Source organism: Bubalus bubalis, chromosome 6, assembly GCF_019923935.1.
Source record: "Bubalus bubalis isolate 160015118507 breed Murrah chromosome 6, NDDB_SH_1, whole genome shotgun sequence".
NCBI classification, from domain to species: Eukaryota; Metazoa; Chordata; class Mammalia; order Artiodactyla; family Bovidae; genus Bubalus; species Bubalus bubalis.
In genome coordinates this window covers 40,579,355-40,599,854 of record NC_059162.1, presented here as the reverse complement: position 1 = coordinate 40,599,854, position 20,500 = coordinate 40,579,355, and the positions used below count along the sequence as shown (strand labels likewise).

At 35.6% G+C, this 20,500-nt stretch overlaps 1 protein-coding gene across 3 annotated transcripts in view; it reads right to left on the bottom strand.

Annotated features, from left to right (window-relative positions):
- COL11A1 (collagen type XI alpha 1 chain) overlaps positions 1–20,500 on the bottom strand; it is a 224,976-nt gene that overhangs the window by 46,201 nt on the left and 158,275 nt on the right. For all 3 annotated transcript variants that reach the window (XM_044944634.1, XM_025288198.2, XM_044944633.1), the window contains exons 42-46: positions 14,673–14,780; positions 8,859–8,966; positions 7,898–7,951; positions 6,761–6,814; positions 6,141–6,248 (exon numbers count right to left, since the gene is read on the bottom strand). In XM_044944634.1, coding sequence (XP_044800569.1) covers positions 6,141–6,248; positions 6,761–6,814; positions 7,898–7,951; positions 8,859–8,966; positions 14,673–14,780 — 432 coding nt within the window. The remainder of the gene's footprint in view (positions 1–6,140; positions 6,249–6,760; positions 6,815–7,897; positions 7,952–8,858; positions 8,967–14,672; positions 14,781–20,500) is intronic.

Genomic DNA, 20,500 nt, shown 5'->3' with positions numbered 1-20,500 from the left:
TTTCCTTAAGTACTAAGCATTACAATGTAAACATAATTAAGCTCTTATAAACACCACATAAATTAACAATCACATTCCTTGTATCCCACTAACTGTAGTATATAGTGCATCTGATTTGTGATTTCCAAATTGAATGTTATATAAATATTAGTTCATAGTCGTCTTGTATTTCTATAACACACCTAGTCTGCATTGCCATTTTATTTATGCATATGTTATTCTTGATATTAGTTCAGTAGAAACCACCCAATAGAAAAATATTGAAATATTTATCTCTTTTTATGAAGTTTGATTACAGTTCAAACTCTCTTGCATTGCAGGTGGATTCTTTACCAGCTGAGTAACAAGGGAAGCCAGAGAATACAGGAGTGGGTAGCCTATCCATTCTCCAGCAGATCTTCCTGACTCAGTCATTGAACTGGGGTCTCCTGAATTGTAGGGTTATTCTTTACCAACTGAGTTACCAGGGAAGCCCCAAGTTTAGACAGAATGTTCTTATTATTCAAATCAGTAGAAACACAATGAGTCAAATCCTTTTTTTGCAGCAACTAAATGTGCAAAATGGCACTCCAGTATTAATCAGTTTTCAAATGTCCCAGCATTTTTCTAAGGAGTAATTTATGCATAGAGAGATTCTGCTATAAGATCTGTTGGTTTAAAATCATTTACCTCAAAATGATGAAATAAAAAATGAATTCAGGCCAAGAACTCTCATTCTATGTGTGTTCTTCATATGGAAACAAATAGTAAGAAACTAGACTACTACATTATTATTATTAAAGTCTAATATAATTGTTAACATCTATTCTGCCCCAAAGACTCAATTAAAGGATGAAGACACAATTGTGAGCATGTTAATTACATTAACATCTTTTCAGTTTCCTGATTTAAAGAGGTACTCTAGGAAAATATAATCAATTTTTTTGGGAATTGATTTCTTGAGTCACCTTCCTCAAAGATCATATTTCTTACTCTGTGTAAATAAAGACCTTTTAAAATACAATATTTTGTAAATACAAGTTACAAGGCACCTTTTTTAATCATGAGAACTAAATTTCTAAATTACAACCTTATAGAATTCAGAATAATCAGTTAAATGAAAAAGCAGAAAATGAATGGTAATATATACATCAGCAATCTAATTTCTAATGCCTTGTTATTTTCAAATATATGTGCTGCTCATACAACTGTAGAGAAGGAAATGGCAACCCACTCCAGTATTCTTGCCTGGAGAATCCTGTGGACAGAGGAGCCTGGTTGGCTGCTACGCATAGGGTTGCATAGAGTCAGACATGACTGAAGCGACTTAGCATGCATGCATGCATTGGAGAAGGAAATGGCAACCCCTCAAGTATTCTTGCCTGGAGAATCCCAGGGACAGAGGAGCCTGCTGGGTTGCCACCTATGGGGTTGCACACAGTCGGACACGAGTGAAGCGACTTAGCAGCAGCAGCACAAGCATACATACTGATATATATTACTCAGCATTGCTTATTTATAAGAGAAGACTCTATACATGGACATCACCAGATGGTCAACACCGAAATCAGATTGATTATATTCTTTGCAGCCAAAGATGGAGAAGCTCTATACAGTCAGCAAAAACAAGACCAGGAGCTGATTGTGGCTCAGACCATGAACTTCTTATTGCCAAATTCAGACTTAAAGAAAGTAGGGAAAACCACTAGACCATTCAGGTATGACCTAAATCAAATCCCTTATGATCATACAGTGGAAGTGAGAAATAGATTTAAGGGCTTAGATCTGATAGATAGACTGCCTGATGAACTATGGAATGAGATTCGTGACATTGTACAGGAGACAGGGATCAAGACCATTCCCATAGAAAAGAAATGTAAAAAAGCAAAATGGCTGTCTGGGGAGGCCTTACAAATAGCTGTGAAAAGAAGAGAAGTGAAAAGCAAAGGAGAAAAGGAAAGATACAAACATCTGAATTCAGAGTTCCAGAGAATAGCAAGAAGAGATAAGAAAGCCTTTTTCAGTGATCAGTGCCAAGAAATAGAGGAAAACAACAGAATGGGAAAGACTAGGGATCTCTTCAAGAAAATCAGAGATACCAAAGGAACATTTCATGCAAAGATGGGCTCGATAAAAGACAGAAAAGGTATGGACCTAACACAAGCAGAAGATATTAAGAAGAGATGGCAAGAATACACAGAAGAACTATACAAAAAAGATTTTAACGACCCAGATAATCACGATGGTGTGATCACTGACCTAGAGCCAGACATCCTGGAATGTGAAGTCAAGTGGGCCTTAGAAAGCATCACTACGAACAAAGCTAGTGGAGGTGATGGAATTCCAGTTGAGCTATTCCAAATCCTGAAAGATGATGCCGTGAGAATCACTAGGTAAGTATCGAATAAAAAAGTGGCAGAAGAAAAGCCAGATGTTTCCAGTTTGTAGGAAGCAGTTAACATCATATGGAAGAAAGGCAATTCAGACAGATATCTACTATGCAATGTTTTGCCTAACAACCCAGTTATAAGCTATATTTAAAGACAATTTCTTAGCCTACAGTGTTTTACAACATAGTACTTCTTAATGGGTTTCAGATCAGATCAGATCAGTCGCTCAGTCGTGTCCGACTCTTTGCGACCACATGAATCGCAGCACGCCAGGCCTCCCTGTCCATCACCAACTCCCGGAGTTCACTGAGACTCACATCCATCGAGTCAGTGATGCCATCCAGTCATCTCATCCTCTGTCGTCCCCTTCTCCTCCTACCCCCAATCCCTCCCAGCATCAGAGTCTTTTCCAATGAGTCAACTCTTCGCATGAGGTGGCCAAAGTACTGGAGTTTCAGCTTTAGCATCAGTCCTTCCAAAGAAATCCCAGGGCTGATCTCCTTCGGAATGGACTGGTTGGATCTCCTTGCAGTCCAAGGGACTCTCAAGAGTTTTCTCCAACACCACAGTTCAAAAGCATCAATTCTTCGGCGCTCAGCCTTCTTCACAGTCCAACTCTCACATCCATACATGACCACAGGAAAAACCACAGCCTTGACTAGACAGATCTTTGTTGGCAAAGTAATGTCTCTGCTTTTGAATATGCTATCTAGGTTGGTCATAACTTTCCTTCCAAGGAGTAAGCGTCTTTTACTTTCATGGCTGCAGTCACCATCTGCAGTGATTTTGGAGCCCAGAAACATAAAGTCTGACACTGTTTCCACTGTTTCCCCATCTATTTCCCATGAAGTGATGGGACTGGATGCCATGATCTTCTTTTTTTTTTTTTTTTTTTTTTTTTAATTTTATTTTATTTTTAAACTTAACATAACTGTATTAGATTTGCCAAATATCAAAATGAATCTGCCACAGGTATACATGTGTTCCCCATCCTGAACCCTCCTCCATGTTGAGCTTTAAGCCAACTTTTTCACTCTCCACTTTCACTTTCATCAAGAGGCTTTTGAGTTCCTCTTCACTTTCTGCCATAAGGGTGGTGTCATCTGCATATCTGAGGTTATTGATATTTCTCCTGGCAATCTTGATTCCAGCTTGTGTTTCTTCCAGTCCAGCATTTATCATGATGTACTCTGCATATAAGTTAAATAAACAGGGTGACAATATACAGCCTTGACAAACTCCTTTTCCTATTTGGAACCAGTCTGTTGTTCCATGTCCAGTTCTAACTGTTGCTTCCTGACCTGCATACAGATTTCTCAAGAGGCAGATCAGGTGGTCTGGTATTCCCATCTCTTGAAGAATTTTCCACGGTTTATTTTGATCCACACAAAGACTTTGGCATAGTCAATAAAGCAGAAATAGATGTTTTTCTGGAACTCTCTTGCTTTTTCCATGATCCAGTGGATTCTGGCAATTTGATCTCTGGTTCCTCTGCCTTTTCTAAAACCAGCTTGAACATCAGGAAGTTCATGGTTCACGTATTGCTGAAGCCTGGCTTGGAGAATTTTGAGCATTATTTTACTAGCGTGTGAGACGAGTGCAATTGTGCGGTAGTTTGAGCATTCTTTGGCATTGCCTTTCTTTGGGATTGGAATGCAAACTGACCTTTTCCAGTCCTGTGGCCACTGCTGAGTTCTCCAAATTTGCTGGCATATTGAGTGAAGCACTTTCACAGCATCATCTTTCAGGATTTGGAATAGCTCAACTGGAATTCCATCACCTCCACTAGCTTTGTTCGTAGTGATGCTTTCTAAGGCCCACTTGACTTCACATTCCAGGATGTCTGGCTCTAGGTCAGTGATCACACCATCGTGATTATCTGGGTCGTGAAGATCTTTTTTGTACAGTTCTTCTGTGTATTCTTGCCATCTCTTCTTAATATCTTCTGCTTCTGTTAGGTCCATACTATTTCTGTCCTTTATCGAGCCTATCTTTGCATGAAATGTTCCTTTAGTATCTCTGATTTTCTTGAAGAGATCTCTAGTCTTTCCCATTTTGTTGTTTTTCTCTATTTCTTTGCATTGATCACTGAGGAAGGCTTTCTTAACTCTTCTTGCTATTCTTTGAACTCTGCGTTCAGATGTTTGTATCTTTCCTTTTCTCCTTTGCTTTTCACTTCTCTTCTTTTCACAGCTATTTGTAAGGCCTCCCCAGACAGCCATTTTGCTTTTTTGCATTTCTTTTCCATGGGGATGGTCTTGATCCCTGTCTCCTGTACAATGTCACGAACCTCATTCCATAGTTCATCAGGCAGTCTATCTATCAGATCTAAGCCCTTAAACCTATTTCTCACTTCCACTGTATAATCATAATGGATTTGATTTAGGTCATACCTGAATGGTCTAGTGGTTTTCCCTACTTTCTTTAAGTCTGAATTTGGCAATAAGGAGTTCATGGTCTGAGCCACAGTCCTAATGGGTTTACTAAAATACAAATTATAATTCTAAATATAAGAAGTTATTTTAAAGATTATTTTAATCATTTAAGTTATTTAAATGATTGGAGCTGAAGCTCCAATACTTTGGCCACCTAATTCGAAGAACTGACTCATTGGAAAAGACCCTGATGCTGGGAAAGATTGAAGGCAGAAGGAGAAGGGGACGACAGAGAATGAGATGGTTGGATGGCGTCACTGACTGCATGGACATGAGTTTGAGCAAGCTCTAGGAGTTGGTTATGGATAGGGAAACCTGGAGTGTTGCAGTCCATGGGACTGCAGAATTGGACATGACTGAGCAGCTGAACTGAACTGAATTTAATTTGATTATTTTACCTATTGTGAAAGTGCTAGTCGCCGAGGTCCTGCCTGCCTCTTTGTGACCCCGTGGACTGTAGTGTGCCAGCATCCTCTGTTTATAGAATTCTCCAGGCAAAAATACTGGAGTGGGTAGACATTCGCTTCTCCAGGGGAATCTTCCTGACCCAGGGATAGAACCCAATCTCCTACATGATAGGTAGATTCTTTATGATCTGAGCCACCAGGGAAGGGAAGCCTATTTTACCTCTTATTGCTTAACATTTGCTGTTGGCAATTTCTGTTAATAGCTACAGTCTTGTGTATGTGTGTGTATGTGTGCAGTCAGTCACTTAGTCACGTCTGACTCTGCCGCCTCTTGGACTGTAGCCCACCGGCTCCTCTGTCCCTGGAATTGTCCAGGCAACAATACTGGAGTGAGTTACCATTTCACACTCCAGGGGATCTTCCCCACCCAGAGATGGAACCAGTCTCTTGTGTCTGCTTCACTGGCAGGAAGATCCTTTACCACTAGCACCACCTGAGAAGCCCCAGTTGTGATTGACAGTTTGCTATTTCTCAAAAGGCTGTTTCTGCTAGCCATCTGGAGTACTAATTTTCCTGCTATGATATGTGAAAGAACTTTTCTAACATCGTGCTTTTCGATATACACTTAAAGAAGCTTGTCATTCATTTCCATATACAATGAGAATGAAGAAAAGCAGTATTAAACCTAAGGTGGGGCTAAATAATCTCCAGAAACAGAAGCCAAGGTTAATGAAGTTTCAGAAAAATTAATAGTAATTGGTAAAAAGCAGTTAAAGTTCAGATATATGTTTAAGTAAAATGGTTATTATACTTAAAAACAGAGTTTCTAGATAGAAAAAAGGACCTCTGCTTTGTTTTACATCCACCAGAAAACCTGGTGTGGGAAGTAAGTGGGAATGACTGGATGTGCAATGCAGAAAACATCTTACCTGAAGACCTATGGGACCAGGAGGTCCTGGGAAACCTCTGGCACCCTCATCACCTTTTTGTCCAAACATCCCCTGCTGACCTCTGGGACCTGGTTCACCATCACCTCCCTAGAGAAGACCAATACAAATGATCACAAACTGGAAAAAATCATGATTCTGCCATAAGACATCATAAAAATATAATCATTTCTCATTTAATCAAAGTTGGTCTATTATAAGCAACCAAGTGATAAGTAGGTAAAAATGGTATGATCTGCTGCAAATATACTATTGTTTGTTTTGTTTACATTATTTGATTATGGAATATGACTTATTCTGATTTTTCTCATGTTTATCAAGTGAAATAAGAGCTACATAACAAGGGAAAATAATGTTCAGAACTTCCTACAATTAAGTACTCCCAACTGGTTATTAGCTATCTTCCAATGATGTCACAGTGTTTTTTGTTTATAAAGATCAACTTGGCTACCTATATTAGATAATTTAAACTTGATTCAATGTTAAGCATACAAACAAACCTATTACCACATGAAATCGACTGGTTATGTGACAGTTCATGGATCTATCTAATCAGAGAACAGAAAGGACTTAAGATTTGCTGAACAAAGAGGAACACTTACAGCAATTCCAGGGGCACCAACTGGACCTTGAAGACCTGGGGGACCAGGAGGACCCTGAAATGAAATAAAAATCTGTAAATTTGAAACTGAAGCCAGAAGAGCCTGTTATATAGTACAGAACATTTGATTGATCAAAATCTATTAAGCATCTATACACTTCTTGGAGAAAAAGGTTTTTGCATTTAGTGAGGTCAACCATTATTTATTTTACTTCTTGAGCCTCAGACTTGCTTACTTGCAATCACTTTTAAATTGGCAGTTATTGAAAACATTCTCATCTGTAATACTGTTGATATTTAAAAAAGGATTTCTATGCGAATATTTATAAATCATGTCAAAGTTTCACACTTGAAAATTTTCAAAATATCAGATTTCTTTAGTGAGATATCTATATGTCAAAAAGAGACATGAAAAAGTTCATATATATGATATTTTCCAAAAGAAAAATAGGTTGTGGGGAATTCTATATAGACAGAAAGTAAGAATATATGAAAACCTAGAATTTTTTTCATATGTAAACACATGCAAATTCAGTGTTATGTTTTCAGTAAACCAGAACTCCTTATTTTAAGCAATAGATTTCAGTAGCTTTATGAGTCTTCCATGCATAAACATATTTTCTTAACTGTTTTCTTTTTTTTTTTTTAATACAATCAGGCACTATAAAAGATCCAGACACTAGAGTCATGGAATTGTACTGCTCTTTTCCTTAAAACTGCCACACATTGGGTACAATGTTTGAAGCATAGGCTCTGGAGATGTGGTTGAGGGACTACCAGGGCTTTCAGGTTTCCACTAGGTCAGTGTCTTTTTCATAGCAACACAAAGATGTTATCTGTGTTTAAACCATATGGTATTTGAACTAACAATGTAAAAGCAATGGAGGGAAAAATTGCAGATAGTTTAGTCTCATTCTGAGGTTTTAAGGTTTGAATTATTTCATTTCTTAACACAAAGTTTTGAAAAGAGGTTTTATTAGAATTGACCAAATCTCAAACTGAATAGTTACTGCAGAGGTAATATAGTAGTAATATTATAGGGAGACATAAGGAAATAGTAATATGAAGAAATATCCATGGTTAATAGCAAAAGAAATTAAATTAATAATTCCCCCTCAATAAGAAGTAGGAAACTCACATTTTCTCCTTTGTCACCCTTGCTGCCTTTTTGTCCTGGTTCACCAATTTCACCCTGAATTTGAAATATTTGAGTTAAAATTTATATCTAATATGCCATACCTGCCATTGTATTATGATCACTATCATCTTATGACTACATTATGTGCTAGCATTTAATGTCACTATTTAAATTGGAAAAGCCTCCTGATCACTCTGCTGTATTGACTAATATTGCTGTCTAGAATTGATAAGCATATAGAAAAACAAAAGTCAACTGAACTCTGAGGAATATTACAGCTGGGATTTTCAATGCACAAAATCAATTTCATCTGAAATAACACCAGTATAAACTGATAATGGAAATACACTGATTTATATAAAAATATAATTACACATTAATCAAAAATCAATATATTTTTTCTCCTAGTTTTCCAACTGCTAAAGTATAATGCATTATCAGCACACTGGTTAACAAATTTTGTTATATAATTTCACAGTAATGCTAGAAAGTATATTCAATTCAAACACAACACAGCTATACATTTAAAATCAAGATCTTAGAATCTCCACTTACATATTAGTAAAAAATAGAGAAGTACAGGATTATCAAAGATGTATGCAGCTCATTCTTAAATTTTAACCCTACAATATCCAAGACACCGTGGTTAAATGTATACAACTAATTACTCGAACTTCACATTTATCTGAGAAACATTAAAAACAGATAAGAGTTTTTGGCATCTGATGATTTTTCTCACTACCATTGTTTGTGTCTTGTTTAGATCCCACATACTATTTCACAGGAAAATTCTAATTCTAAGCCCCTAAATTAAAACTTTTGAGCACAAGAAAGCTATATTGAAACTTTGAAAAATATATCTTTAGATTTTATATCTAATCTTAAGAAAGATTATATCTAGGATTTTTGAGAAAAAATTTATTTTTCATGGTATGTACTAACATAAATAAAGAGTACTCACCTTGTCTCCATCTTCTCCAGGGGAGCCAGCAGGCCCCGCAGGCCCGGGGAGACCCACAGGGCCTTGTACTCCATCTCTCCCTGCAGGACCTTGGGGACCTTTTTCTCCCTGCATTGAAAATCCACCAAGTCATTACTTGGCTGTAAGAAACCTATGAATTTGCCACTCATAATTTATAAGTGAAGCTACAAGAGTCATACCCTGGCTTCCATATTTAACAAGGAAACTGTTTTGATTTTCACCCAAAATGCATTTTCTCAGTAGCAAATAATAACATGAAGTACCCCACATTATTTCGTGACTAAGAACACTACCATTGCTAACCATTTATGAATCTCATAAAAAATAATCAACAAAAATAATCAATAGCATTTTCCTTTGAACCACACATTTTCAAATCAAGCATTATATATTAAAAATCAGATGCTTAATGTTTTTGAAAACTGACTCTTTATGTTACTGACCCTTTATGTTGTTCTGTATTGCTATTGAAATGCCTGGGCAGTGGCTGGTAGGCCTCAGAAACCATATAATGTATTTGCTCATATGCCCAACTTTATAATATGCTTTATATGTAGATGTTTTTCATTTTTAACAAATGTTTCATGAATTTTTCTAGATTTTGGTATTTCGATTTTCTTGCTTTTGATTCAGAATGAAAAGGTTGTTAGCTTCTTAAAATTTTTTCTTTATCTTTTGACGGTGGCATTATTTTCCTCTTTTAAAATTTAAGTATATTGTATAATTGAAAAAGTAGAGCCTTGGTAATGAAGATGGCAAAAATTCCTTTCCTAAAAGTGAAGACCTCATCAGTTCTGCACAGAGTTATTTTTTGATTGTATTTGGTAGTTCTATCTTTCCTCCTGTTATACAATCTGGGAATCCATATCATTAGTTCCTGCCTTTACATTATCCTGACCCCACTATCTACCCCCTTCCCTGTCCCTTACCACCTCCTTTCCAAGCTTTATCTCTTGAATGTACTTACTTCACTTTATCTCCACCATTAATATCTTATCCCAAAATACTAGTAGCCTTCCTCTGAACTGTTGAAATACCTCCTTCCTATCTCATGTCTATTCTTACTTCCAAACTATTCCCTATGTTGTAACCGAAGAGACAGATAATCTTAACAACATTCTTTAGTTAATTTACTTGTTTACCATTCCTAAGATAAAGAGCAAGCTGCTAGCACAGTCTCCCTATTACCTTGTTTCTACTCCCTTTGCCATTGCTCTGTATTTCAACTCCTCTAGATCTTTTTTTAAACTTGATGACATTTCCTTCCTGTAACTTGGCCTAAGCATGTGTTGTTCATTTGCCTGGAATGCCCCTAGGAGGACCCTCTACTTAGTTAATTCCTCCTCATCTTTTAAATCCCATCATCAATGCCCTGTCCAAGGAAAGGCTCTCACTCCAGCTGAGGTCTTTCTGTCATAATCTGATATATATCAGTACATTTCTTTATGTCATTAACCAGAGTTTGTAATTATACATGTACTTAGTGATTGTTTGATTATTTTCCAATGCTCCATCAGACAATAAACTGTGAGAGAAGAAACTGTTTTTGTATTCCATTGTATCTTCCTGGCCTGTGGCCCACAGTAGCCATTTAAGGAGTATTGAATTAATCTATTGCTTAATGACAAAAATAAATATTTATAAAACAACTTTTACAAGTTTATTACTTTATTGGGTGCCATATGATCTCATTTTTCAAAACTATGTCATAATCATCATTTAATAATATCTCCGTTGTCACACTGGAGACCTTTTATTTCATTCAAATTAAATATTACAATGTCACAAACCTATCTCCACTTATAAAATGTGTTATGCTATTCACAGTGAATGTCACTACTTTTAAAACATCAACTGATTCAGATATTTCTCCCTAATTTGAATTTCCTTCAGAATCTGAACTCCAAAAATTGAATCTATGAGAGTACGTATACATTAAACAGATTAATTCTTATCTGCCTTTATTATAGTACACATAATCACTTGCCAGGAATCACCTGCTGTTTATTTCTTTTGATCCTGGTATGAGTAGAATCAGGGATAACCTTTCAACAGATCTATAACAATCTAAATTTAGATTCTTCATTTTATAACCCTGCAAGATGGTAAATGCCTCCCTATTATGGATATCTTGGCCCATAACCTACAGGACTACCAGAAACATCGCTGATCTCTCCTTAAGCAATGTTTATTTCATTACTTCTACTTCTTCATCAATATTAATAGCTGAATATTACATTAACACTGATAAAATTAGCTAATCATCCCCATGTCCTTTGTTTGACTCTGTGTGAACTTAGCCTTATCCACACCCTCAACGTTTATTCTAATTCACCAAATCCATTCCTTCTGATTCAAAAGCTAATTTATGCATTTATTTTCTAGTTATTAATTAATATTTTGATGAAAACTCTGGTTTACACCCAATGATGATGATGATCCTACAAAGTGAAAGAACTACAATTTCATCTACTCATCACAAAATATAAAGGTATTTTTTTTTTCAGAGATAAGGAAACAAAGGTTTGGAGATGTTAACTTATCCCAAATAATGAACAAAATAAATAACAGAACTGAGCTCCCAGCTCAAATCTTATTGGCTCAAAGCCAGCAACGTTACTTTATTCTGACATCCTTAACTTCCTCACTTTTCATTGATTATTTCTTATTATTTGTTAAGTAGATAAATATAAACTGAAAGTGAACGTGAAGTCATGTCCAACTTTTTGCAACCCCATGGGCTATAGCCTACTGGGCTCCTCTGTCCACGGGATTTTCCAGGCAAGAATACTGGATGGGTTGCCATTTCCTTCTCCAGGGAGATAAATACAACTGCATCACAGTAATAATAATAACCAGAGGCAATGCATTCAATTTTGCTAGTACTCCCACCTCCTGACTCCTTATTCTTCTAGGCTCAGGCTTAAGTGAAATGTTCTGTATGCACTTATTCCACTCCTTTATCATCCACCTTCTTTTTGTCCCCCACTGTAATTACCCTGAAGTCTTGAATGCCCAATGACCAAATCCTGGTCTGTCTTATCGTTTGTTCTCAACTTTGAGTATTCTTGATCACTTACAACATTCAACAAAGGAAACTCTTTTCTCTCTTGGCCTTCATGATAGTGTGCCACTGGATATATTCCATATCACTCACAGACAGTCTCTCTTGCTCTCCCTCTTACTGGGTCCTTTCAGAACTCTCACCATTACAATTTTCCCTAAAGAGTCTAGATCTTTATTCTCTTCCCTCAATACTGCATCAAATGGAGACTCAATAATACAGTTCCTACATCAAACTTATTCTAAATAACTCCCAGATTTGCAATCCTGACATGGATCATTCTCTCTTCAATTATATTTACATGTTCTTGAAACTGAAAATAATGTTTCCTTGTACCTACACCTACTAATGCCTAATCAATTTATGGTCAATATATTGACTTCACTGTGTTTTGGATCTGCCATCCCCCATTTCTATAGCAGTCTCAGATAGATGTATTATCCACATAGCTTCCTATCTGTAGTCCTTCAATCTAGTACATCCCTAATACAGTTAGTGGGTTTCTTCAGTAATCATTCTTTCCATCAAAATATTTCTATCAATGCACTTAGGTAGAAAAAGTTTTAGCTTTCTTTTCTTTACCTGCTTTCCAGCACCCCCTATTCCTCCAAGTTTCTTATCTGGATGATTAATTTGGGGATACAGATTAAGCCAGTTATTGCCAGAGGTCATATGGATATTCATGGCTCTCGTTTTCCATTTTCTCCCTTCCAAGGTGGTTGTTTGGTAGGTAAATAGACCAAGGACTTGCCTTTCACAGATCACTATCTTGTCTTTCTTTCTTTTGGCAAGCCTTAACTTACTGATAGTTATATGACAAATTATAATACAAGTTGTTCAGAGGAGTTAAGAATCAAAATTTATATTTGGGTTTAGGAAGAGGTAAAAGGCTTCATGTAACATCTAAGCCAATGTCTCCATCAGTTTTTACTAAACTTCTGCATGGAGGTTTATGAATACTTTCACCCCACACTTCTTTAAGAATGTTATGCTAACCATCTTCAATCCTTTATTTATTGTTCTTTAATAAAAGAACAATAGAATGAACATCTTGGACTTTTTTTCATGGTGGGAATGATTGAGAGAGAATGGATGGGCAGAGCATTCTCCTTTCCCTTCCGACCCATACTATCAACTAATACCAAAACCCAGGCCAAATCTTAGCTCTTAAAAAGGCTTTTGATCAATAATTTCTCCTCTACATCACCGAAGTAACTTATTATAACTTTCAATACTTTTCCATATTCTTACATTCATTTCAATATTTCTCTTCATAAATTCTAGGTATTTAACCAAGTTAAAACCCAGAATTCAATTATCTTCAGGGAATTCTGGACTTCTCTAATAAGTATTATGTAGTCTCAATTTACACTTAAAGCAATGCGTATTCTTTTCCTCTGTATACATTTTTCATTGTGCTATGCCAAAATATGAGTGCCCTGGATTTTTGAATGAAAATCAAAAATGTCCTGAATGAGTGAAATGTCCTGAATCTGTGTTTTATATCCCCTTCCAGTGCACAGTATACTATAAAGGTTTTATAGACAAATCTTTAGTTTCTGAGATTGGTTGGAAATTATAGAAATTCTAAGAGGGAGACAAAGAACAATTTTTTATGCTTTTCCATTAACATCTCAGAAAACAATGTCTAAATTTTCTTCAAATGTATTTGAAGCTGGAAATGTATTGCTTTAAAAATTTTTCAGCAATTAAAAATGCTTTTTCTGTCACCCAAAAATTCCACCCACAGGTGATATCATCCTACCCTAATTATTCTAAATGTTTCTAAAAGGTAGTAGATTACAGAAAAACAATCACTGTAATTTGAAAATACTAAAAAAAAAAATCACAAACATTAATGTCAATGGACAATGAAAGCAACATGCTAAATCAGACTGAACTTGCTAAAACTAAGGCCTTAGTGATAAAAAGGTATTTTGAAGATTATAGGCTTAAACTAAATTATCTATGTCAAGACTTACATATACACAAAAGTATTGAAGTCATATTTTTGCTTATGATGGTCAGCAACTTATATATACATTTACTGGGTTTTTGCTTTAACTATGGTGGATGAGAGAATGCTTTAACTTTCTTTTTGGAAAATTGATATGATTAAATCAAAAACAGTAACAAAATTAGGAAAGGAAGCTTGATGATGAAACATAAATCTAATGAATATAATACACTGATTATTTAAATATAAAATTTTTAAACAGTAGATATAAGATAAAATAATTGACCAGATATTTTCCACCTCTTTCACTGTAGATCAAAACATAAATTACATAAAAAAGGGCAGCCACTTCCTATGTGTTTCACTTACAGACTATGAAAGTGATTGGAAATGAAGTTGTATATTGGAAATGAAGTATAGTTTTGTATAGGAGTGAAAAGTGCTCATTTTTCTAACTCTATGCTGTAAACTATAGTTTTAATCAAAAGTCCAATTTTAAAAGGACTTTTAAAAGGAGCAAAATCAGAAGCTTTTACATTAATAATATCCAATTCCCTCACAGGCATTAGGGCTTCATAAAGTGTGGAAAATGTCATCTTACTTAATTGAATTTGAAGTTTTCTGTATTATAAATACAAAAAGAAGTATGTTTACATGGCAGGCACATACGCAGAAAGAATGCAGTGGAGTATGAAGAGCTAATATCCTTGAATAAAAAGTAATAACTTGTGCAGGTGGCAGTATAATATATTTCCTCCTTGAAATTACTTACTGGAGCACCTTTCTCTCCAGCTGGACCAGGGGGACCCTGGGGTCCTGGCCGCCCTGGCAAACCAATTGGGCCAGCTGTTCCTGCTGATCCACGTTCTCCTGGTGAGCCCTAATATAGGGGGAAAGGTATTTTGTTATTAAAGATGGAAAAAGAGATACTTAAGAATCACTATTCAGTATTGACATCTTATAGTTTGTATAACATAAAAGTCACTTTCAGATAATTTTAAAATCTCAGAATAATACTCACAATTTAAAAGATTAAATTCTAGCCCCAATATTAAGCACAGATATTAAAGTTAAGAAATACTGATAAGAAGAAAACTATTTCAAAATAATATATCTTTAACATTTTACAGACATTTTCTTTTTCATTTAAGTGTTCATAATGGTTCACAATGCTTTATAAGACATAAATGCAACAGTACCTTACTATACAATTTTCTCCCTGTATTATCATGAATTGCAGGTTACACTGTCTAAGACCACCATTTTCAAAATGATTTCTGTACTTCACCTTAAACTCGCTCAATCACAATTTCTAAGTCTTAAAAATAAGTTCAGAAATTGTCATTGCATTAATGTACAAATATAATGTTTTACATAATAAAGTTTAATAATCACTATCCCAGAGTTTGGACTTTTTCCAAGAAAATAAGTCCTTAAATTTATCTTAGAGTCCTATAGGGATCATTTGGTTTTATTATGAACACTAGACAGATAATTCACATTTGAGTAGATATGCCCATTTGAATTTCAAAATAGATGCCATATGCTTTAAGTTATTTTGCTTTAAGAATACTTAATATGTAAAATTTTAGAAAGTGTGGATACTGCCTTCATGGTAATTATCTTATGAAAAATTTTTAAAAAGTGTTATTTAAAGCAAAAAAAAAAAGGAAATGCAAACATAGATCTACTAAGTCATATAAAGCTCAAAGTTAACCCTTTACCATCTTCAATTTTATTTAATGAAAGATAACAAAAATAATGTCTTTGGATTAAATTCCTAGATGTGTGGCTAAGTTATAATTTATTCTTTTAATTCAGGAGGAACTAAATGTGAAATATTAGAAAATATGATTTTTAGCAGATTCCCTTAATAATTAAGAAGTCTAGAAAATATCATCATTTTAAAACTCAAATGATTTTAAAAGCTGGAAAATGCAGTACTTTCACATTTTTAACTAATATTATTCTGCCTATGTAATTAGAAATAATTTTATTTTACAAATATGAATTACTGACTTTGTTCTATTTTTATTAGCTAGGACACTAATTATATATGAACACAAAAACAGTGATAATGACAACTTGTGTTAACATAGTACTTTACAATTTAAAAGTCAGTTTAACATTTATTTGTCACTTTACTCCCAGAAAGATTCTGTGGAGCTTTTGGTGCAGCTGTAGCATTTTCCCAACCCGGGAATCAAACCGGGGTCTGCTTGCACTGCAGGCAGATTCTTTACCAACTTAACTATCAGGGAAGCCCAGGAATAGAATAGCAGTCTTAAAAAATGAAAAACATAAGAAGTTAAGTGTCCTTCCCATAATCAGGGAACTAGTCAAGAGCAACCCTGACCAAGGACTCTTCCCTGGGCTTTACTTCACAAAGCCACCCATTGCTTCTCGGAAATGAAGACATTAACAACTCTCAGGGGCTATCAAATTGGAATTTCTCTAAATGTAGCACCTATTCCATTTTATTGAACTATTCCTTGATTGCAGAGGATTACAAACTATTTCTGTCTTATAATATACATCACCCTGCTTATTTAACTTACATGCAGAGTACATCATGCGAAATGTCAGGCTGGATGAAGCACAAGCTGGAATCAAGATTGCAGGGAGAAATATCAATAACCTCAGATATGCAGATGACACCACCCTTCTGGCAGAAACTGAAGAAGAACTAAAGAGCCTCTTGATGAAAGTGAAAGAGGAGAGTGAAAAAGTTGGCTTAAAGCTCAACATTCATAAAACTAAGACCATGGCATCTGGTTTCATCACTTCATGTCAAATAGATGGGGAAACAATGGAAACAGTGAGAGACTTTTTGGGGGAGAGGCTCCAAAATCACTGCAGATGGTGATTGCAGCCATGAAATTAAAAGACACTTGCTCCTTGGAAGAAAAGCTATGACCAACCTAGACAGCGTGTTAAAAAGCAGATACATTACTTTGCCAGCAAAGGTCTGTCTAGTCAAGCTCTGGTTGTTCCAGTAGTCATGTATGGATGTGAAACTTGGACTGTAAAGAAAGCTGAGCACCGAAGAATTGATGCTTTGAACTGTAGTGTCGGAGAAGACTCTTGAGAGTCCCTTGGACTGCAAGGAGATCCAACCAGTCCATTCTAAAGGAGAATGGACTGAATATCCATTGGAAGGACTGACGCTAAAGCTGAAACTCCAATACTTTGGCCACCTGGTGTGAAGAACTGACCCACTGGAAAAGACCCTGATGCTGGGAAAGATCGAAGGCAGGAGGAGGAGACGACAGAGGATGAGATAGTTGGATGCTATCACCAATTCAATGGACATGAGTTTGAGTAAGCGCCTGAAGTTCGAAAATGGACAGGGAAGCCTGGTGTGTTGCAATCCACCCCATGGGTGGCAAAGAGTCGGACACAACCGAGCGACTGAACTAAACAGAACTGAACTGACAAGACTATTTATTATGTAATTTCTTGACATTTTTTTGGCTACATACACAAGCTACATAGAGTACTCTTTTTATTTTGTGAGGTATCTGAAAATTAAAGCAATTAAAATGAATAGAAATGATACAAATTTTAGATTATTGGGAACAACTTAAGAGTAACACTAGAAAACTAATGTTGTCTCATTTTCTTTAAGACTAACTGGACCACTGTTATGGTTGTTTTATTATAGGATATTTTAAACTTAGGAGATAGAAATCATTTGAGAAACTTCACTAAAAGTATAGTTAAAAAATCATGGAATTTGAACTTGATATAAACAAGTGACATTTTTGAGTTATAATAAGTATACATTTTAAAAACAAACTCAGGAATTGCTGTGCAGATGGATAATAATTAAGTTATGTGAAAATTTTATTTTTATCAATCACATTAATCAAACATGAAAGAAAAACAATTGCAAAGGAAAATTTTATTTAGTATTTTTTTAAATAAAAAGCATCTGCCCTCTGTCAAAATGTTATTTTTAATTTAATAATATTAAAATAGTTTATGTAAAAGAGTCAACCACAAGCAGTGTGACTGTTAACCAGGTGGCAAGACTTTGGGTGAATGATACCAGAGGCCAGTGCAGAAAATAAAAAGGAGAATCGTCTGAGTACATTTAACAGGTACAGTCCTAAAAGTGAAAGGAATGCAAAGATCAGTCTTATAAGTGACAGAGACGTCACAGAGGAAAAGTGGAGGAAGAGGAGAAGGGTAGGGGAGATGATAAAATGAACAATGTGCGACAGAGAAAGGAGCAGGAAGACAAGGAGAAAAAGAAGAGCAAGGACACTGAAACTGAGAGAAACACAAAGGTGTGCCCTGAATTACAGAAAAGAGAGGAATAAAAATTTCAGCAATGAAAGTAGTCTTTTTTGGTAAAAGTGTAAACAGAAAGGTCACAAGTGGCAAAGTAGTAAATAATCTGCCTGCCATTGTAGGAGATGCAAGAGATGCGGGTTTGATCCTTAGGTTGTGAAGATCCCCTGGAGGAGGAAATGGCAACCCACACTCCAGAATTCTTGCCTGGAGAATCGCATGGACAGAGGAGCCTCGTGGGCTACAGTCCATGGGGTCAGAGTCAGATGCAACTGAGCACACACACACACACACACGCAAACAGAAGACAATATACGTGTGACTAGAGTGATTCTTTTTCATTCCAGGAAACACTGTCATCCTTCAAGATTAGTCTTTACTTATCTGAAAATCTAATTTCTTGAGGATCAATGTGCATATAAGGTGGCTGTATTGCATTTTTAACATTTTACCTATAAAATCTCACATAAGCATTATTACCTATTAGAGTTATCAATCTAAACTAAGTATCCAATTTAAGTGCTGGGATATTTCATTTGCAATTGATGATACAAATTGTAAAGAGATACATTTTAACTTCCCAGGCCATGAAATCTTTCTCTTTGATCCTGTTTTTAAATTTAAATCCCAGCTTTTCAAAGACTACCTGAGGAAGACATCACTTTAAACTGTGTTGAGATTGACAGCTATGAGACCAAAATGATAAAAGAAGAGATTCACTAGAAAGCAGATGTGTATTTTAAGAGAATTTATTATTTTCCAACTAATGACCCTACTACACACTTACTGGATTAAGTACTTTACATGTGCAATATAATTTAACTCCTGTGCAACTTGTTTATTTCCCAGGTAAAGGCTGTAAGGCTCAGGGTCTCACTCATGTGCCCTGTTTCAGTTTCTTCCTGCAATACAGAGTACTTCATAGTGGTGAAGAAAAAATTCCTAATTGCTTGTACCACTATAATTCACGCATATTATGCTAAACTTTAATAAGTATAAGAAATAGAGGCCAATTAAAGCCACTTGTACCAGAATAAGTTCATGTCGGTTGAATACTTTCTAAAATGAGAAAGAATTAATGGCAATGCTTATTGCCTTTGTCAAAATAGTTATACAGTTCATTTGAACTGTGCTATATAAAACTCAATAGAATTTTTGCCCTTTGTCACTATTGTTTATCATTTTATTTTAATTTTTACAATGAAGAATTATTTTTAGTTTTGAGAACTATTTAACACATGTGACAAAATAGGACTTTTTCATTACCTTCCAGCTCTGATTTTCTCTTTCTTATATGTAGAAATATGTGAAATCAGTGAAAGAGGAGAGTGAAAAAGCTGGCTTAAAAGTCAACATTCAAAAAACTAAGATCATGGCATCTGGTTCCATCACTTCATGGCAAATCGAAGGGGACAAAATGAAAGCAATGACAGATTTTATTTTGTTGGGCTCCAAAGTAACTACGGGCAGTAACTGCAGTCATGAAATTAAAAGATGCTTGCTGCTTGGAAGGAAAGCTATGACAAACCTAGACAGCATATTAAAAAGCAAAGACATCACTTTGATGAAAAAGGTCCATAGCCAAAGCTATGGTTTTTCCAGTAGTCAAGAACGAATGTGAGAGTTGGACCATAAAGAAGGCTGAGTGCTGAAGAATTGATGGCTTCAAACTGTGGTGGTGGGGAAGACTCTTGAGAGACCCTTGGACTGCAAGGAGATCAAACCAATCAATCCTAAAGGAAACCGGCCCTGAATATTCACTGGAAAGACCGATGCTGAAGCTGAAGTTCCAATACTTTGGTCACCTGATGTGAAGAGCTGACTCACTGGAAAAGACCCTCATATTGAGAAAGACTGAAGGCAAAAGGAGAAGAGGGTGGTAGAGGATGAGATGGTTAGATAGTATCACTGACACAATGGACATGAATTTGAGCAAACTCCACGAGAGAGTGAGGTACAGGGAAGCCTAGCATGCTGCAATCCTTGGGGTCAAAAAGAGTTAGACAAGACTTAGCAACTGAACAACAACAAATATACAGAAGTCTAAATAGTTTGAGTTCTTGCATTTTTTGAGAACATATTTATCCTTTATTTTCTCAGAAAAATATTAATATAATCACACTCAAGAAATTTTGTTTTACTTTACATTATAGATTGTTATGTGAAAATTGTTTCTATGTGAAAATACTAAATCTCTCATTATCCCTCTAAGACGATGCACCCATTTATACATCTGATTGTTTGGTCTTATTTATCTTCTACTTTGGACAGTCCTTGGTCTTTTCCTGTACTGTTAAAATTCCA